The sequence below is a fragment of the Nicotiana tomentosiformis genome, chromosome 6 (genome assembly GCF_000390325.3).
Source record: "Nicotiana tomentosiformis chromosome 6, ASM39032v3, whole genome shotgun sequence".
Classification (NCBI taxonomy): domain Eukaryota; kingdom Viridiplantae; phylum Streptophyta; class Magnoliopsida; order Solanales; family Solanaceae; genus Nicotiana; species Nicotiana tomentosiformis.
In genome coordinates this window covers 134,799,935-134,819,946 of record NC_090817.1, presented here as the reverse complement: position 1 = coordinate 134,819,946, position 20,012 = coordinate 134,799,935, and the positions used below count along the sequence as shown (strand labels likewise).

The following is a 20,012-nucleotide window of genomic DNA, read 5'->3' as shown; positions in this document are numbered from 1 at the left end:
TTAGCCGGAACCTGTTCGGCTAAAACTGCTCCAAAATAATCACCCGATAAATGAGGGATATCCTTGCTTTGCGCAACCTCATTATTGCGAACGTCTTTAGCCTTGACGTACATTTCCAACATTTTTATCAAAAGAAATTCCCGGTATTCATCCGGAGTCCTTAAAAAATCACTCAGAGTTTCATCATCCTCGATGTTAAACTCAGCATAACAAGCAACCCCTTGCGGAGTGACAGAATACAAATATCTTCCGGTTACTTTAAGGTTCACCGAACGTTTACTCACACTCATTTTTTTTACATAACAACGATACCAATCTATTATACACCATTGTAAGTGGCAACTTAACATGACACTGTGGAGATAAACTATAGCTTACTGAGTTATTCGCCACCACAACCTCACCCCCCCCCAATATAATAAAACCCTAATTTTTTGCTCTTCAGACATTATGACAAAATGCAAAACAACTTAACGAAGAAAAATTTAACAAGACTTGAGAATTTTTCTGAATGAATTTAAATAAGGCAATGCCCAATCAGGGGGTCGAATTTTTTGAGGTATAGCACCTTAAATAAGGGCGCTATACCCATTTGAATTATTGTTATGTCAGTTAAGCGCAGAATAATTATTGGTGGGCCCACAGAATATGTATAGCGCCTTAATAAACGGCGCTATACCTTAACGGGCAAACGGAACGCTATATGTATTTTGGTCACTAAATTTTGCATTTCGCGTGCTTGGTTAGATCTCCTAACCTAATGTAATGAACGAGAAGGTGAAAAATTCAGTCTTAGCTAAGCATTCGAATTCTGGGTAAGAGAGGAAATCTTTCTTTCTAGGGAATCTGTGCTTACTAAGCCTTTGTTTGAAGGACCGGTCTTAAAGTGAAGTGCAAGACTAGCTGGACCCGGACTGACTAATCGCTAACATCCCGGGTTCTCTCGGGACCGGGAGAACTCTCAGTTAAGTACGGCATTCAGTAAGAAGTAAGCCAAGTTCTATTAGCTCTTCTAACTTGTCTTAGACTCGTCAGTCTGTGATGCATTGAGTTGAGAGTCAAAGGATAAAGGAGTAGAAAACCTTATAACTGAAAAAGATTCGAGTGAAAGCCAGCTGCATGAAGTCCATCAAGAGTAATTAATGCGCGGAGGAGATAGGTACATGTAGGCGCAGTGTACCTGCTGAAAAGATGATGTTTAAACGTACTTCTGAAAAACTGTATATAATCTCACAAACTTTGCGACTATGTAAAGGTAAAACCGTAAAAGGTGGCTAGGGTACAATTATTACTGGAAAATTATTGAACACATAAATGCTGGGGTCAGTAATAAGCTGATTGGTCGGTCTGCTTCCCATTGCACCATCGATAACTATACTACTGTGTTTTCATAGTCCCTCCATTTGAAAGGGGAATAAACAATGACAAAATTGAGCTCAACTAAGCTAAGTGCTAACAATTCAGAACTAATCTAATAGAAGAATTGGTAATCCAATTCACAGGTAGATGGACCTACGTTATAAAAAGAATTATTATTCGTATGACAATACAAAACCGAAATATTAACTAAATCTGCAAGATTTTCTATACACAAGACGTAGTGGATGTGGATTTCTTTAAAAAAATCTTTCTTTTCTGTTTGCTTTGATCCTCTGCTCATCCATCACTGGTCAAAAATTTTCTTTATGGAAATCAAACTTTGTGGATGTCTTGCGGGAAAAATCCAAGGCTAGCTGTCTTAGCTCTTTCGTCAGTGCTGGTGCCCCACAGTAGAAAACCCCTGCAAATTTCCAAGGGAAAATAGGTTATCTGTATGTGATTGAAAGTGATTCCTATAATGCGTGCCAATTGTTTTCGGAAAGAAAAGAAATTATCACTTGAATGAAAAAAAAACGGACTAAGATCCCGCTATGCGCGGGGTCCGAAGAAGGGCCGGACCACAAGGTCTGTTGTACGCAACCTTACCCTACATTTCTACAAAAAACTATTTTCACGGCTCGAACCCGCGAACTCCCGATCACACGGCAACAAATTTACCAATTACGCCAAAACTCCCTTCTATCACTCGAATACACCTTTTCAATTTCATTATGGAAATTGACACCAAAGTTGAAAGAGCCTCCAACACGTGAAAGTTTGATATTTAAAGACTGCGTTCAGTATATATAGAGAAATATATAATTATACTAGGTCTTGAATACATACCAACTCTTGCATTAGTGTGATTAAGAGCAATGCGCTTGTAGACATTTCGCCAATTAGGTTTAGCAAAGTGACTCTTAACTCTTGTTCCAGAGACAATGTCTACACCATTCTTGGCATGTTGGAGTGACTGAATCATAGCAATAAGAGCAGAACGAGCGTCACCTTCTTCATAAACACTTGTACAATAATTGTGCATCTCTATCACACCTTTAGGATCCATTTCAGCTATTTCATTCATTATACCTTTAAACCAATCAAATGAACCTTGTTCTCTAGTAACCCAATAGAAGTATGCTCTCTTGCTTTTGAAGTTTCTTTTCTTTTGTGATGTTGGGTTAGGATTTTCATGTCTATTCTCTAAGTCATCTTCCTCTTTGGCTTTCATGTTGTTGACAATGTCTTTAGCAATACTGATCATTGGGGTAGCTCCAATTCCTAGACCTACTAACAGAAGCACTTCATATTTCTTGTAGTCTTGTGCTGGTGCCCCATATGGTCCATCAATTAATACTTTTGGTAAACTGGAATATTACACGTATCATAATTAGTTTTATATATGCTGATGTTTTACAGTTATAGCTTGCGAGCAAAGGTAGATTACCAATTGTTAATTCTTGATTCTTGTAGTTTTATTACCAACACAGTTACACAGACAAAACCTTCCAACGTTTTTTTTTTGGAATAAGGAAGAAAAAAAGATAATGTGTTTGGTAGGAAGAACATGTATTCCATTCAAAAAACTTTCTTAGGAAAATTAAATAACTTATTTTCAGTTCTTGGTTGGTGAACAAAAATACTTTTTTCAAAAAAATATAATTTTAAAATTGATAAAAATGTCAGCATTGGCAGAGTTTTGGTGAATTTTCGAATATTAGTGTTAAACTTTGATAATAATGTCAATTCTGATTGGAGCCAGTGAAATGAAATAAAGTAGTTGGAATAATTGTAAAAATATGACTTTCGTTTGTAAGGATAGCATAATCCCTTTTTCTTGGTACAAAAAATATATTTTGCTGTATCTAAACACGTGACTTCTTTATTCTGTCATATCAAACACAATTGTGTAAGATTCTTATCCATTATGATGACGCGAAAAGAACTACTACTATGTCTTTTAAAGTTTTCAACTTTTTTTTAAAAAAAGTCAGTAATAAATTTAAATAGTAATATTCCGAATATGATGGCTTTCTTAAAATGAATACGCTAGTGAAAGTGAAGGTTTAACTAATCAATGTGTTCTCTTGAAGTGAATGGATATATGGATGTAATGGGGGGACTAAAATTCGAAAAAGACTCACTTTTTGTTCTCTCCTTGCAAGCACTCAGCTACTAGTTGTCCACTTTTCCCAATTGGCAATGGTTGGCACACCTAATTAATAACATTGACCAATATACTATGATTAAGCTAAATTCAATTATTAACGATTAAATTAGTGGAATATAGTATACTTACCTCTTTGAAAAAATAATTGTATGCTTACCTCTGAAAAAACAGCTCTGAGCTTGCTGGTCCAATCACCAAGAGTTCGAATATGGATACTGACATAATCATCCCCCGGCGCCGAAGTAATAGAAAATGGGTGCCTGATATAAAATGTGTACATCACAATATATAGCGGAAAAAAGAATAATAAGATTTACAACTGGTAATTGAAAAATAGTCACAATTTAAAAAGTAATCGAAATTTAGTTACTTTTTTAAATAAAGATAAAATCTGAACAGAAACACCCTAAAAAATTTCAGCATAATATGCTGGAGTTCGAATTTTTTACATATGAGATTCCAGCATAATGTATTGGAGTTCCAACATAATATGCTGGAAGTTTATACGCAAGAGCTTCATAATCCAGCATATTATGCTGGAACTTTCCGCGTGCTGGAGTTCCAACATAATATGCTGGAAGTGTATATGCACGAGCTTCATAATCCAGTATATTATGCTCGAACTTTACGTGTTATTTTCACCAATATATAAGTATGTATCTTTAATTTATGTACACGAAGAGTGTATACGATCAACTTAATCTACCATATTATAAAAAATTAATTGTAGTATTTTTATCAAGTTATTTGATTGCCATGTAAATATTTTCTTACTCTGTAAGTGCATAAAATATAAAATTCAAATAAGATAGATGATACAAGATTGATCGCCCCTCCGCATACACACACATATATATATATATATATATATACACACCCCTCCCCCCACACACACAAAAAAAGAGGAAACCGTATAGGCCAAAATCTGTCATCGAAATATTTAGCGTAATATGGTATTAAAGAAAGTTATCGGTCGAGCTCGCCCAAGACGCAGCGAGATCAATGGCCGAGGTGCCGACATGAGCCGTGGTCAAGATATCGATAGAGATCGCAGTCAAGATATCTACAAGGGTCGAGGTCGAGATTGACTATTAATGATGAAACTTGTAATGGCTAATTTGTCAGGATATGGTACTACAAGGGAATATTCTAGTGTATATTCCCTGCATTTGTATTATTAGAGTTTCCTAGGAAAAATGCCCCATATATAGAAAGAAGAGACAATGATAGGGGCATATAATATTCATTATGATAAGAACACTTTTGAGAAGAAGACTTTCTCTCTCAAAAAGATACAAAGATTACCTTTTCACAAATATTCTTGTTCATATTATTCCCGACCTTTCCATAAGATCCGAGGATTGTTCATGCGAATCTTGGATCTATCTATCATTCATCATTGTCAGGCAAAATATTCGCCCCACCCATCTATTATTGGGTGAATCATTCTCTTTATTTACTTAAATATCATTTATTGACATTTATTGTTAGTTATATCACCCTTAATGTTCTTGCTTTAAGAGTATTTTACATTTATTGTCACCAACCATACACAGAATCTGTCTCATCTGATATACGCTTTTGTGCTAATATCTAGAGCTATTGTCCTTAATTAGATTTAGCCCTGTACCAAGTAAATTTAATAGTTTAACCGGATATTATATTTTTTGGTCAAACAATTTGGCGCCGTTCGTGGGAATTTTCTAACTAAGTCACTTAGTTTCTTCTAGATCTACTACCGGCACTGGTTGCTGACGTAAAAAAAAAAAAGAGAAAAAAAAAGAAGAACCTTTTTTCTCTCTGCATGCACAGATCTAACATGGTAGGTAACAGAGAAAAAAGAACGAGAATAATGAGTGACCTCCCAACTAACCTCATGGACATCATCCATGAAAGCTCTGAAGCAGTGGACGAGGACACAACGCCCAATGCCTCCCCTAGGCGAGGTGGATCACCCCTTCCCCAATGCAGCATCACAAAATCCCTTGGCAAGACAGCCTCCACATCCGTGGGAGAGGAGACGCCACCAGCGATAAAGAAACTCCTTGAGGCCTGGTTGACTGATACAATGACCAGCGCCCTCCATAAACCCGTTCAGGACGCGGCCACAGCAAATGCGAGAACATGTGCTGCACCACCAATAAACGAGTAACATGATCAACCTCCCTCCCCCCACCCTCAACGACATGTATCACTCACAATGTTGTTAACAATGCAGGCAATGACGCTCTCACAACCATTCTGAAAAGGATGGAGAAAAAGAAAAATGAGAACAAGGCACTTCAGGATCAAATGAGAGAGCAACAAGAAAGGGTCGATAAAATACCGGGCGCTACTAAGTTATTTCCAAAGAGAGAGCCGGTCGGTTCGTCGAGCAGCCGTACAGTGATAGTGCTGCCCCCACATGCCATACCGAAGACTTTCAAAAAGCCGCCTTACCTGAAGATATACGATGGCACGACCGACCCCGAGGATCATGTGACCCACTACATCACCGCTGTGAAAGGCAATGACCTCGCCAAAGAACAAGTATCCTCCATTCTACTGAAGAAATTCGGCGAAAACCTCACAGGAGGTGCATTAACCTGGTACTCACAACTGCCAACTCGTTCCATCAAAACCTTCGAGGAAATGGCTGATAAGTTCGTGATAGCCCATGTCGGGGCCAAGAAAGCCGAGGAAAGAGTGAATGACATTTTTGCTATCAAACAGTCCCCGGGAGAAGGACCGAGGGACTTCCTTGTCCGTTTCAACCGAGTAAGAATGACTTTGCCCAATGTGTCAGAAGTAATGGCGGTAGCCGCTTTTCAAAATGGGCTGAACAGAAATGGTTCAAGAGCGACAAGAAAAAATGAGGTCGGACCCGAATACCAGAAAATCAGACGCCCTTTGCGAGTTCCATCAAGAGCGAGGACACAAAACCAAATATTGCATCGCCTTAAGACAGGAGGTTGTAAACATGCTGCGACAAGGACACCTTAAAGAATTGTTGAAAGAGCGGAGAAGGACCAACTTTGCCAGGGGACGCGAACATCAAGGGCCATCGAAGCCGCCCTTGCCAGCCTGCACTATCCACATGATCATCGGCGGTGGAGACGAAGCTTCCATCAACAGCGTGAAGTTCACCACGACCCACAAGCTCAAACGGCCGATCACCTGCGGATGGTATGATGAACTCGAAGAAAGTATCATCTTTGATAAGTCAGATACCAACGGTTTGGCATTCCCTCACCATGACGCTCTTGTTATTACTTTACAAATTTTAGATACCGATGTGAGATGGATTATGGTAGATGATGGGAGCGGCGCGTGTATTATCCATCCTCGAGTACTCACACAAATGAAACTTGAGGACAAGATAGTACCACGCTGTATCACACAAATAAGCTTTAGCAATGCAGTTGAACGAATATCTGGCGAGATCACATTCCCCGTCCTGGCGGGTGGCGTCACTCTAGAGACCACATTCCACATCATGGACCAGGACACGGCATACAACGCCATAATAGGACGGCCATGGATACACACCATGAAAGCTATACCCTCCAGCTTGTACCAGGTCATCAAATTCCTAACTCCATGGGGCATATTCAGTATACGCGGGGAACAACGCACATCCCAAGAGTGCTACCGCGTCGCCCTGGACTGCACGGCCACCCAACAAATGAGAGAGAGAGAGAGAGAGAGAGAGAGAGAGAGAGAGAGAGAGAGAGAGAGAAAGATGCATATCAATCAACAAGGTCGAGGTCGGTAGGCGATGACAACAGAGATGTCATGTCGATCCACTCTACCCCCCGGTGAGGCAGGTTCAACGTAAGTTCAACTCCTCAATCAATGACGCAGTGCGCGAAGAAGTGGAAAAAGTATTGGAAAATGGTTCCATCAGGGAGTCGAAGTACCCCCAATGGGTCGCCAACGTGGTCATGGTGAAAAAGAAGAATGGTAAGTGGCGGATATGTGTAGACTTCACCGACCTGAACAAAGCTTGCCCCAAGGATTCGTTCCCATTACCCCACAACTTATCGACGCGACAGTCGGGCACGAGTTGCTAAGTTTCTTGGATGCCTACTCGGGCTACAACCAGATCCTTATGGCGGAAGAGGACAAGGAAAAGGCCACCTTCATCACCCACCAGGGGACATACTGCTACACGGTCATGCCTTTCGAATTGAAAAATACAGGGGCAACTTACCAAAGGTTGGTAACGAAGATGTTCAAAGAAAACCTCGAACAAATAATAGAGGTATATATCGACGACATGTTGGTCAAGTCCAAAAGGAAAGAAGATCACATCGACCACTTAAGAGAAGCTTTCATCATACTCAGGCAATACAGCATGAAACTGAACCCCGAGAAATGTGCATTCGGCGTGGACTCATGGAAATTCTTGGGTTTCCTAGTGTCGCAGCGGGGTATCGAGGTCAATCCTGACCAAATCAAGGCCATCGAGGGTATACCAGAGCACTTGACCACCAAAAACCAAGTCCAGAAGCTAACCGGCCATATCGCCGCTTTGTCAAGGTTCATCTCGCGATCCCCCGATAGGTGTCACAAGTTCTTCGGCGTACTCAAAAAGGAGAACGACCTCCAATGGAACCCTGAGTGCGTCCAAGCACTGAAGGAGTTAAAGGTGTACCTGTCCTCGCCACCGTTGCTCTCAAAAGCCGAAACCAGGATAGCCTCTCCTCGTCTATCTAGCCATGTCCGAAGTAGCTGTGAGCATAGTCTTAGTCCAAGAAAATAAAGGTACGCAATCTCCCATCTATTACATTAGCAAGACTCTAGTCGACGCCAAGACAAGGTACCCTCATCTTGAAAAGCTGGCTCTGGTCTTAGTCGTAGCTTCACGGAAGCTTAGACCGTAGTTCCAATGCCACCCCATCTCGGTCGTCACGACTTTTCCTTTAAGAAGCATTTTACACAAACTCAAACTTTCGGGCACATACTTCAGTGCACATACTGCCCGAAGTCGAAAAGGAAGCCGTCCACGCTTCTTCCTAAATACACAACCTCTAGGTCCTATACACTGATGGTTCATCTAACGCGTCGTGGTCCGGGCTGGGACTCGTACTCAAAGTCCCAACAGGCGAAGTGATTTTCCAGTCCATAAGGTGCCCGGACATGACTAACAACGAGGTCGAGTATAAGGCCGTAATTGCAGGACTAAGACTAGCACTCAAATACGGGGCGAAGCGGCTAAGGCTGCGCTGTGATTCTCACCCCGTCCCCCGTCACACGCGGCTACGAAGCAGTCAAGATATTCATTTGTTGAATAAAAACTTGTCATAATCAGAAGGAAGAGAGCGCCCCCAACCCAAAAAGGAAAGGTCAATTCAATTCTCGATGGAAACGGAATTTTTCGAATTCTTCCCCGAACTGGAAGATCCTTTCAAGATCTTCGAACATATTCGAGGGTTCAATGTTACTATTGTAACTTCGGCCAACACACAAGATGAGACTTTACCACTGTGGAGCGACTTTTTGCAAAAATATGAGGGGGAAACTCAGTAAGATATCGGAGAAGCGAAATATACGAGATCACAAACTAGATTGCTCGCGGCTAAATATGAATTGAGATGAAAGCTTTATAAAGCCCTTTGTAAAGATCCCGATCTTCCTAGTGATATGCGGGACAAACATCGTTATAAGTTGTCCAAGTTGCCAAGAAAGAGTTCCTTTGCACGAGTAAGGGCTCGTGGTCAACCAAGTCACAGGGACTTTTCAAATCAAGGAGCAAAGGTTACAAAAATATCAGACCGAAATCTGCAAACTACTACCCAAGTTCGACGAATGTCAGTTTGGACAGATTTCTCGAGCACAAAATATCGAGGCTGACGGCCTCGTCAAATTAGCAGCAACCACCAAAAATATCACAACCGGAGATCAAAATGTGGCCCACCTCCTCAACTCGTCGATAGACCAAATCGAGGTAAGAACTATAAACCTAACTTAGGACTGGCGCAACTATATTATTACATATTTGCAGGATGACATACTCCCCAATGATAAAAAATAGGCCAAGAAGCTGCGAATGCAAGCGGCCAGGTACAACATCGTTCACAACAACCTGTACAAAAGGACATATGGCGCCTCCCTAGCGAAATGCTTGGGCCCAAATCAGACGTGGTGCGTCCTTGAAGAAGTGCACGAAGTCCACTGTGGAGCTCACTCCGACACTCGAGCTTTGGTCAGGTGCTTCATACGAGCAAGATACTATTGGCCCACTATGAAAAATGAGCCCGCAGATTTAATAAAAAATTGTGAGCAATGCCAGAAGTACGCCCCAATGATCCACCAAGCAGGTGAACACCTACAATCAGTAACTTCTCCTTGGCCATTTATCAAATGGGGAATGGATATCATGGGCCCCTCCCATCCGGATGAGGTAATGTACGATTTTTCTTGGTTTTAACTGATTATTTCTCTAAATGGGTAGAAGGAGGAGCATTCACCCAAATACGCGAACATGAAGTAATCGCCTTCATATAGAAGAACATCATATGCCGTTTCGGTCTCCCCAAAGAAATCAGCTGCAACAACGAACCTCAATTTGCAGGAAAGAAGGTCGCCAGCATTTTTGAAAAATGGCACATCAAAAGAATACTGTCAACGCCTTACCACTCCGTTGGTAACGGAAAAGCGGAGTCCTCCAACAAGTCAATACTGAACATCATAAAGAAGAAGCTCGAAGATGCCAAAGGACTGTGGCCGGAGATATTACCAGTACTCTGGGCCTACCGAACAACGCCAAAAACAAGCACAGGGGAAACTCCATATTCGTTAGTCTATGGGACTGATGCAGTAATATCAGTCAAGGTTGGGGAGCCCAGTCTAAGATACTTCCACGAAAGCGGACGTTAGAACGATGACAGTAAAAGGCAGGAACTCGACGAAGTCGGGGAACAAAGAGATATGGCCTACATAAGAATGGTCGCCCAAAGGCAACAAGAAGAATGCTACTATAACAAGAGGGCAAAGATCAGGCCACTTAAAGTCGGGGACTACGTGCTTAAAGCTAAAACACCAGCAAACAAAGACCCACGAGAAGGCAAACTAGGAACAAGCTGGGAAAACCCCTACAAAATCACGGTAGCAGCAAGCAAAGGGTCATTCACACTAGAAACAATGGAAGGAAAGCGACTACCAAATAACTGGAACATTACACGCCTCAAGTACTTTAACTTTTAAAGAATGAGGTCCCCGAAATCGCACTCTTTTTTCCCCACTCGAGTTTTGTCCCAATTGCGTTTTCTTGGGGAGGTTTTTAACGAGGCGATGACGGGGATACTTCATGATTGAAGTGCGCACTAACAAACACACTGAACGACCAGTTCATTGCCCGACCTCTCACTATTTTTCCAGATCGACTAATGAAGGGACTAGATAGACTGGGAGTAGGACTGAACTACCAGCCAGCGCCCGAAAAATATGTAAATCTCTCCAAGAATATGAATAAAGCACAAGTACATGAAGTTTATTTCTGCTCTCCCCAAGTAAAGGTTACATTCGACCTCATTCGAATTAACATTTATTCGGCCCACAACCTTAATTAATTAAAGGTTACATTCGACCTCGTTCGAATTAGCACCTACTCGGTCCACGACCTCAATTAATTAAAGGTTACACTCGACCTCGTTTGAATTAATACCTATTCGGCCCACAACCTCAATTAATCAAAGGTTACATTCGACTTCATTCGAATTAACACCTATTCGGTCCACGACCTCAACTAATTAAAGGTTACATTCGACCTCGTTCGAATTAGCACCTACTCGGCCCACGACCTCAATTAATTAAAGGTTACATTCGACCTCATTCGAATTAATACCTATTCGGCCCACGACCTCAATTAATCAAAGGTTATATTCGACCTCATTCGAATTAACACCTACTCGGCCCATAACCTTAACTAAATGAAGGCTACTTTCAATGTCGTTCAGCCTACTCAAACAAATTTGTTACGACAAAGGCAATCAAGCAACAAAATTAGAAAAACGCACAAATCCGAACAAAGAAAAGGAATCAGGTACGAATAACAAAACTAACACTTCATACTTAGAATATGTTTTACAAAGGCTGCACGCCTACAAAAAGTACACACGTCTGTGGCTAAAACAAAAAAGAACAACTAATCACCGCCTGGCCTAGCAAAGCCACCAGCTTGATCGCCCAAACTATCTCCACATATCTCCTCCCCATCGCCAGCGGGATATTCATCCTCATACCAGGCATCCTGTTCGATCTTATCTACGCTCGCACCCTCCTCATTGTCGCCAGCTTCCGGTATAGCGGGATCATAACCGCAAGCAAACCGAGCTTTTCGTGCCTTAGCACGAGCGTCCTCGAAGGCGGCTTCTGAAATAGCCCTCATCCCCATAAGATCCCTGAATATATCTAGCTGGGCCTCGGCGTGAATCCATTCCTCGTACAAATCTCGCGGAACATCAGGAAAGGCAGAAGTGCGGGACGAGGACGGTTGAGCCAACAACTATGCTTTCTCAGCCTCGAGAACTACAACTTGATCAATAAGGCTCGAAGCCTCTTTCTCCAGCTCCCTTATCCGCTCATCAAGCCACTCCTCCATGAGCCTGGCGGTCTTCAAAGCACTCTCTCGCTCAGAACGAAGAATGCGGATCACGATTGTGAAAGCCTCCGCCTTTCTTGCAGCCGACAACTGAGCTAACTACGCCTTCTCTATGCCCGCTGCCTTATCAGCAACCTCTCCGCTCGAGCTCGGCGCGCAATGAAACCACCTGGGCTTGAAGATCGGCGCATTGAACCTCAACCCCATTGGTCACCTCGAGTTCTTCTTCTTTGTCCCTCAACGCCCCCTCTAGTTCGCTGCATTTTTTGATGACCCTCACCAATTCGTCAACCTTCTCCTTCAGTTCGTCTTGGAGAGCCCAAAAATTGCTGCTCCCACCAAGCCGCCTGCAAAGCTCGCGATGTTTATCACAGTATTCGCAATACTTCCGCTCCATCTTCTGAAAAATGGCCTTACGCCTCTCCTCCCGCCGAGCGCTCTCGATCTCCAAAATCACGGTCTGAAAGAAAGAAAACGAGGAATAAGAATGAAGTTGAGCTCGACAAGAAAAAAGAACAGAGAAAAAATCAAAAGGCTTACCCTAAGAGCGAGGCCGGCTATACTCCTCAACAAAGTAGAATCCTTTAGCTTCTCAAGGATTTTACCTTCCACATCGGAACAGAGGGGACCAAGAGAAGGAACCACGTCCTCAGTATGCACCATTAAATCTCGGTCCAAGGGGATCGCAATAGTTTGCGTGGTCCCCTCCAATCTTACCTCACATTGGGTAAGCCCTTCCCCCATCATCCTCACCTCCTCAGCATCCATATCGGAGCCCGTCTCGTAACCTTCTTCAGCTACACTTTTTCCCTTTGTGTCAACCCGAGAAGAAGGATCCTTGGCTGGTAACGATGCTGATGGCTCATCCAACCGTAAAGTGTCAGGGACTCTCGTCGACGGCTTCTCAAAATCCGTCACGGCCTCAGGGAGAGACGTAACCTCCTCGCCCCCTGATGACGGCGAAATCATGGGCGGTAACTCGACGTCATCTACAAGATCTATGGTCGCCGTTTCTCGGATGACGAAATCCTCCATCATTGAGCTCCCCGCACGGACAGCTCTTTCTCTGACATCTACAGATCGTCTCTTACGGGGAAGAAAATTATCACCATTCAGCGACGATTCCTCTTCGTCATCCTCGTCTATTAGATAATGCAGAGGAGAAGTTGAGAGTCTCATGTCGGGCATAGTTGATGACCGCGCAGACCTCACAGCAGCAGAAGGAGCAGAAGCTGCCTTCCTTTTGCGGAACGCTGGAGCAGGAGCCTTCGGCCTTTTCGAAGATCCTCGAGCTGTAAAAGAAAAGTTAGAAGACTATCACTTCCTACACAAAATCGTAACGAGTAGGCGACCATGAGGTCAAAACGGCATGGACAAAAGGTAACAAACGTATAAATGGATACAAATAGACGAACTCACCGGTCACTGAAGGCGCGTGCCCAAATTTCTTGATAAAAGTTGGCCATTCAAGAATCCCCACTATGAGAGGCAAGACGAGGCTCACCCAATCATGAATGTCCGCAGCCAAAGGAGGGGGCGAAGTCTCGGCTGCGCAAGGAAAAGACGGGATGTTAGAGCACGACTAAAATGAGCAAAACAAACGCTTGACAAGAGATACTTACGGGCATAATTCCAAGACTCAGGGAATCCGCTCGTATTGGCACCACGTCCTCGGTCTTGACGAAGAAGTAGCTAAGCCAGAACTGATGATTTTCTTTGTCGTCCATCTTCACTACCAAGCTTTTACTTCCTAGGTGACGAAGATGTAGCATCGTCCCCCTATAGAAACTAGGGGCGAAGAGGTGCATCAGGTGGCGAAGAGAGACCCCACGGCCAGCCAACTCCGCATATTTCGTCAACATGCGGATAAGCTTGTAGATGTAAGGAGAGAGTTGGGTCGGGAAGACGCTGTAGTAGCGGCAAAATTCCTCCGCCAATGGGAGAAGTGGAAAGGAATAACCTACATAGAATGAATATGTGTAGAACGCGCAATATCCTGGGCGGTGTATTTGTAGCATGTCGCATCCTGCCGGAACCAAATCGATGTGAGTCGGAATTTTGAACTTTGCCCTAAATTCAGCGAGGTCGACCTCGTTCATCGCCGATTCCGAGGCTTCAGAGTCGTCTTCAGGTAACTTTGAAAAGTTGGATCTGGTCTTTTCACTACGAGGAATTATTTCCTCTACCATAGGAAATATATCCCCCTCAAGGGCAACAGAAACATCATCACCGTGAGGAGGCATACGTACTGCCAATGGGGTAGGGTTAGCCGCCATACCGAAGCCAGAGGGTGCGTTAACCATATTCTTGAAGGATGATGTTTTAAGCACAGGAGTTGGAAGCAACGAAGATTGCTGGAACCAGGAGAGTGGACACGCAACGACGAAACAAAAAGGAAAACTAGGGTTTAATAGGGAGAATGAAGGAAAGAAACACAGGGGATTCGATATTAGGAGAATGCAAAATAAACGCAAATGGCCTCAGATCCCTATTTACAAGAGTTCAAGCACCAAGACCGAGAAATCAGGCCATCATTACCCAGCGCAAGTATCGAAACTGCAGAGGCGCAAGAAACAACACAAAGCGTCAGGAAAATGCGTCATAATGACACATGACGTCATTCCGAAACAGTGCATCCCTAAAGTTTGCAACTCACGAAAAATCATATTGGCACCTCGCCTAAAAGCGCCGCTACCTGACTTGCTCGCCTAATTTCGTCAATTACGACAAACATAGTCCGCTCATCAAGGTCGTCCGAGCTCGGCCCTAATAAGCGGAGGGACTAACTGTATAGGCCAAATCTGTCTTCGGAATATTTAACGTAATATGGCATTAAAGAAAGTTATCGGTCGAGCTCGCCCAAGACGCAGCAAGGTCAATGGCCGAGGTGCCGACATGAGCTGTGGTCAAGATATCGACAGAGATCGCAGTCAAGATGTCTACAAGGGTCGAGGTCGAGATTGACTATTAATGATGAGACTTGTAACGTCTAATTTATCAGGATATGGTACTACAAGTTCTAGTGGATATTCCCTGCATTTGTACTATTAGGGTTTCCTAGGAAAAAATACCCCATATATATATAGGAAGAAGAGACAATGATAGGTGCATGTAATATTCATTCTGATAAGAACACTTTTGAAAAGAAACTTTCTCTCTCAAAAAGACACAAAGATTACCTTTTCACAAATATTCTTGTTCATATTATTCCCGACCTTTCCATCAGATCCGAGGATTGTTCATGCGAATCTTGGATCTATCTGTCATTCATCATTGTCAGGCAAAATATTTGCCCCACCCATCCGTTGTTGGGTGAATCATTCTCTTTATTTACTTAAATGTCATTTATTGACATATATTGTTAGTTATATCACCCTTAATGTTCTTGCTTTAAGAGTATTTTACATTTATTGTCACCAACCATACACAGAATCTGTCCCATCTGCTATACGCTTTTGTGTTAATATTTAGAGTTATTATCCTTAGTTAGATTTAGCTCCGTACCAAGTAAATTTAATAGTTTAATCGGAGATTATATTTTTTGGTCAAACAAAATATTAGCATAACTAAGAAACAACATAAGGAAAGACGCCTTAGTAATTATTTATTAAGCACCACCTACCATTCAAATGGTGAAACTGCAGAACAGTTGACAAACATGTACTGCCCACTTTTATATTTGAAGCCCTGTGGCTTTGACATATGAAGTGCCAACACGTTTCCTGGATACACAGCCACCTGCACCATATTAAATTTAATAATAATAACGTAAATTTCTCATTTTTCTCAACAACTTTGATTTTTATGAATAACTAAGTTATACTATTCTGCATGAACATATTTTGGATTCAACTTACTTTCAAAATTTTAACGTCCTTGATGCTTGACCTGAGTGCCCTAAGTAATCTTTCACCAGAATATAATATGATTGGTATAGCCAAGTACATCCATGTCTGCCACGAGGGAAGTTTAGTCTCATTTTTAGTAGTAATTATTCTTCCAAGAAACTAGTAGGACAATGATTCATACATTAGCAAGTAATTTAAGTTATATACGCTGATAGTGTAAGTAATGTTGACACTGTTAGTATAATTTAACATGTTGTAATAGATTAACTGCCATTATGGACAGTTACTTGTAGGCACGTAATAGTGTCGAACTTCTTATGCTGTCAAGCTTATAAAAGTTAACTTATTAAGAATTTAGTGTTGATAGGTAAAATCTAAAAGTCAAAGATGAATATACTAACCGTTTTCTTGTACCATTCTTGGGTCAAGTAAAGCTTGATACCATGGACAATGAGGAGAGAGTAGACAATGACAAAGAGGTGGTGGGAGTACCAGAAAGCATTGAATCCAGTGAGTTTGTTCAAGGGTCTTGGCAATTTAATTCTATTCCTTCTAAACCAAGGAGTTGCAAGAGTGAAAGCTACTGCCATTAAAACCACCATTATAATCCCACTCACCCCTTCAACTCCCTTCACAAAATGCCAATAGCTTGTTGGCTGATCACCAAAGTATGGTTCCATTGGTTTATACTTTTCTGGGCTAGCCTTTAGTAGCTTTGGAAAATCACAAGTCATGTGAGCAAGTACGTGTATTCCAACACCAATTGCAATTGCCACTGCCATCATCTAAACAAAAAGGTAATAAGGAAAAAAGAACCACGTACATACATAGTACAAAATGTTATTCAGTATACTATTTTTACTTAAATCTGGATAAAGGTAGAGGATTGTGGTAGGTTGACAACCATAATACACAATACTACATAATATGTCTGGACTAATATGGGATTGTGACGACATTGAATGGAGTGTTATATAGCTGACTTGAACTTCCATGGAATTGAGACATAATTATTGTTGTATATACTATATGGATTGAACAGAAAATTAAAATGGCAGTCGGGCATCCTGCATTCGCGCAGGGTACGGGAAGGAGACGCACCCTAAGGGGGTGTGTTGAAGATTTGCTTTAGTTACTGTTGCAATTTTTAAGCATAATAAATTGCATAGTTTTAGGTTGAATCTACTTTTTAAAATTTAAATTTATGTTAGATTTTTTTTTGGTTTGTTGAGATATTTTAGCTTTTTTGAATTCTTGTTATACATATTTTCTGCAATTATGCTTTCAAGTTGGCTATTTAAAGCCCTCTATGTTTAATAAAAAAGTAGAGAGATTTTCAATCAATACTTTAAATCTTTTGCTATTCCATTATTTTAAAAAACCCAACAGAGTGTTATGTAGGCAGCCTACCCTGACATAAACATCAACGGCTAATTTTACGGCTCGAACCTATGAGCTATATGTCACGAGGAGATAACTTTAATTTGCTCCGAGACCCGCTTTGAATAGAAAATTGAAAAAAAGGTTAAAAATAAGAATACCTTACCTTGTGAAAGTTAAGGTTATCATCAAAGGGAACAGCAGCAGCTAATTTGGTCTTGTTTCGAAGCCAGGTAATGGTATTTCTGCAGACTGGTAGTAAAATCAGTGCCATATTGAGCTTAAGTATCTCAGCTGCCCCTTTGGCCATACAAACACAGTGACCCATGACATCAAATGCTGCTCTGTTTCTGTACTGTACATACTTATAAGCAAATAGTCCAGCCATTGCTCCAATCCACAATAAAACCACCCAAACTCTCTGCCAATTATCCAGCAAAAAGTAGTTCAAATTTTTATACCATCTTTTTATGGGATTAGTCTCCACTGTCGGTTTAAGCTTCAGGCTTAGCATATGACTTAGATTCCTGTTCAGGCCTTTTCCTCCTTCTGATTGATTTGGAGCTTGTAATAAAAGCATTTCCAAGTTCTCAATCTGTGGATCAGAATTCAGAGCATCAACAATAGAAAAATAATACTCTTATTTATTTTCAAGTTGAGAATTGAAGGGTTCTTTAGAATTTAACCATAATATATCCCAAGTTGTCGGGGTCTAACTCTTCCATGATCAATGCTGCGTATTCATCGGCTTGTTTCTGGATATTTGACAGCTTATTAGCAGATGCGCTTAGGCTAATAATCTGCACAGAAAATGATAGATTTTGTTAAGTATAGTGCGAGACGCGAGTTCAGGATTTGAACTTTATGGGTTCAGATTCACAATTTTACCGCATCCCATCTAATTTAATGAGTTCAAAAGTTATTATTTATACATATTTAATAATTTTTTAGCAAAACACAGAGTATAAGAGAAAGCTATGGGTTCAGATGAACCCTATCTGAACCCATACCCGTATAGTGGTACTCGGCCATTTTTTATTTAAAATCCGAGAAAAGTTGAAGAAGACGGTGTACAAGAGAGCATAAGGGGTTTAATTAGTTCTATGCATTGACGGTGATCGGATGTTATACAGTATGTTAACCTACACTAAAAGATAGCTCTTCGTAATAAGCTTGATATAGTAATCCATTAAATCTAGCTACGTCAAAATGATAGTATAAAAATTCTTTAATATGTCAATGTATCGTATGGAATATCGTATACCTCTTTGACTTCTTCTGATGAGATTCTACCATCTGCATTTTTATCAACCCTGCAATACATTCATTATAAATATCAAAATCAAATAATTCGTTATAGCAGTAATGAAACAAATACGCAATATTTAGAGACGTTTTTTCGATAAATTTCTAATTTTAATCTTTACATGTCAAAGAAGGTTCGAAGCCGAGCATCAAAACATTGGTTGGCAATTTGGTCCCAAAATTCTTTGAGCTGTATTTTGCTGATGCAATCACTTGTTATATTTCTCCTCCGAGCCAGCGCGTCAAAAAGCTCTACTGCAAATTCCTTAGATTCCCTATTCATGCCTATTATAGAAAACCCATATTTCCAATTAATTAAACTAGCTCAAACCAATCAAATGTACAAGTAAAAACATGAAATATTATTCAAGAAATTATGAAAAAACACATGTATGCGTTTTCTTGACCTATGCATACCCTATCAATTAGTGCACAGAAGTTAAACTCTCGTCCTTTTACCTATGCATTCTCCAAACTTTCCCCGAGGAAGTAAGCCATCTGAGGTGGCGCTGAGCTCGTCGAAGTGGTTCTCGACGGCGGCCCATCCAGCGCAGCCATCAGTTTTGCTGATAAATTTGAGGCCTTTGAGAGCATGATGAGCTGCTACTGAATTGGTCCGATCAAAAGGACGTGGCTGTTGTTTCTTCAAAGAAGCCAAGAGTTTCAGCTCTTGAGCCACCTGCCGCATCCTCATCGAAGTATTTCTGACGACTGAGGCCCCAAAACTGTGCTTCTTCTTTACATTTTTAGCCAGCCCCAGCACTTCTACCTCTGCTTCCTCTACAATATTAGCCCCACTCGCATTTTTGACACTGTGGACTGCCACCGTGTCCTCGCGGATATCGAGGGTGATTTCAACATACGTGTCATCGATGGTTTTTGACGGACTACTATTATCATTGTCGATAATCTCCCTGTCAGAATTGCGGTCTTCTGTTTTTTGCATTTTCATGTCTTAGAGATATAGTTTCCTAAAAAAAAAAGAGGAAGAAATCTAATTCTTGAAGTGAAAGAAAGAAGCAACTCAATAATAAAGAGGAGGTGATCGATAGGTGTATGTACGTAGATTAGAGAAAAACCAAAAAGAAGAAAACAAAAGCTTTGAAATGTATGGCCAAGAGAGACGGGATGAAATAATGAATTATACTCCGGTTTCAATTTATGTGAACCTATTTGACTGGGCACGGAGTTTAAGAAAAAAAAAAAAAGACTTTTAAACTTGTGATGTAAAATGATGCACATATATTTTGTGTGGGTATAATTCATTACATAAAGGTAAATTATTTTCAAATAAGGAAAGATGTCATTCTTTTTGGCACGAACTAAATAGGAAATAAGTTCACATAAATTGAAATGGAAGGAGTAA

General features: G+C 41.2%; 1 protein-coding gene across 4 annotated transcripts; it reads right to left on the bottom strand.

Annotated features, from left to right (window-relative positions):
• Positions 1-1,327: 1,327 nt before the first annotated feature.
• LOC104104565 (respiratory burst oxidase homolog protein D-like) lies at positions 1,328-19,736 on the bottom strand. Of its 4 annotated transcripts, none has more exons than XR_004509200.2 (12): positions 19,106-19,736; positions 18,769-18,931; positions 18,606-18,654; positions 18,028-18,141; positions 17,508-17,936; positions 16,363-16,746; positions 15,971-16,066; positions 15,736-15,851; positions 3,687-3,789; positions 3,504-3,574; positions 2,206-2,332; positions 1,328-1,780 (listed from the first exon to the last, which is right to left on the bottom strand). XR_004509200.2 is itself a non-coding variant. In XM_009612692.4 (12 exons), the coding sequence occupies exons 1-12, from the start codon at positions 19,596-19,598 to the stop codon at positions 1,671-1,673; spliced, it is 2,649 nt and encodes an 882-aa protein (XP_009610987.1). In that variant the 5' UTR covers positions 19,599-19,731; the 3' UTR covers positions 1,328-1,670. The 4 variants fall into 4 exon arrangements, 3 of the variants coding, with proteins under 3 accessions (XP_009610987.1, XP_009610989.1, XP_070033951.1); XM_009612692.4 differs by having other exon boundaries at positions 2,206-2,726; positions 19,106-19,731; XM_009612694.4 differs by lacking the exon at positions 2,206-2,332.
• Positions 19,737-20,012: the final 276 nt, after the last annotated feature.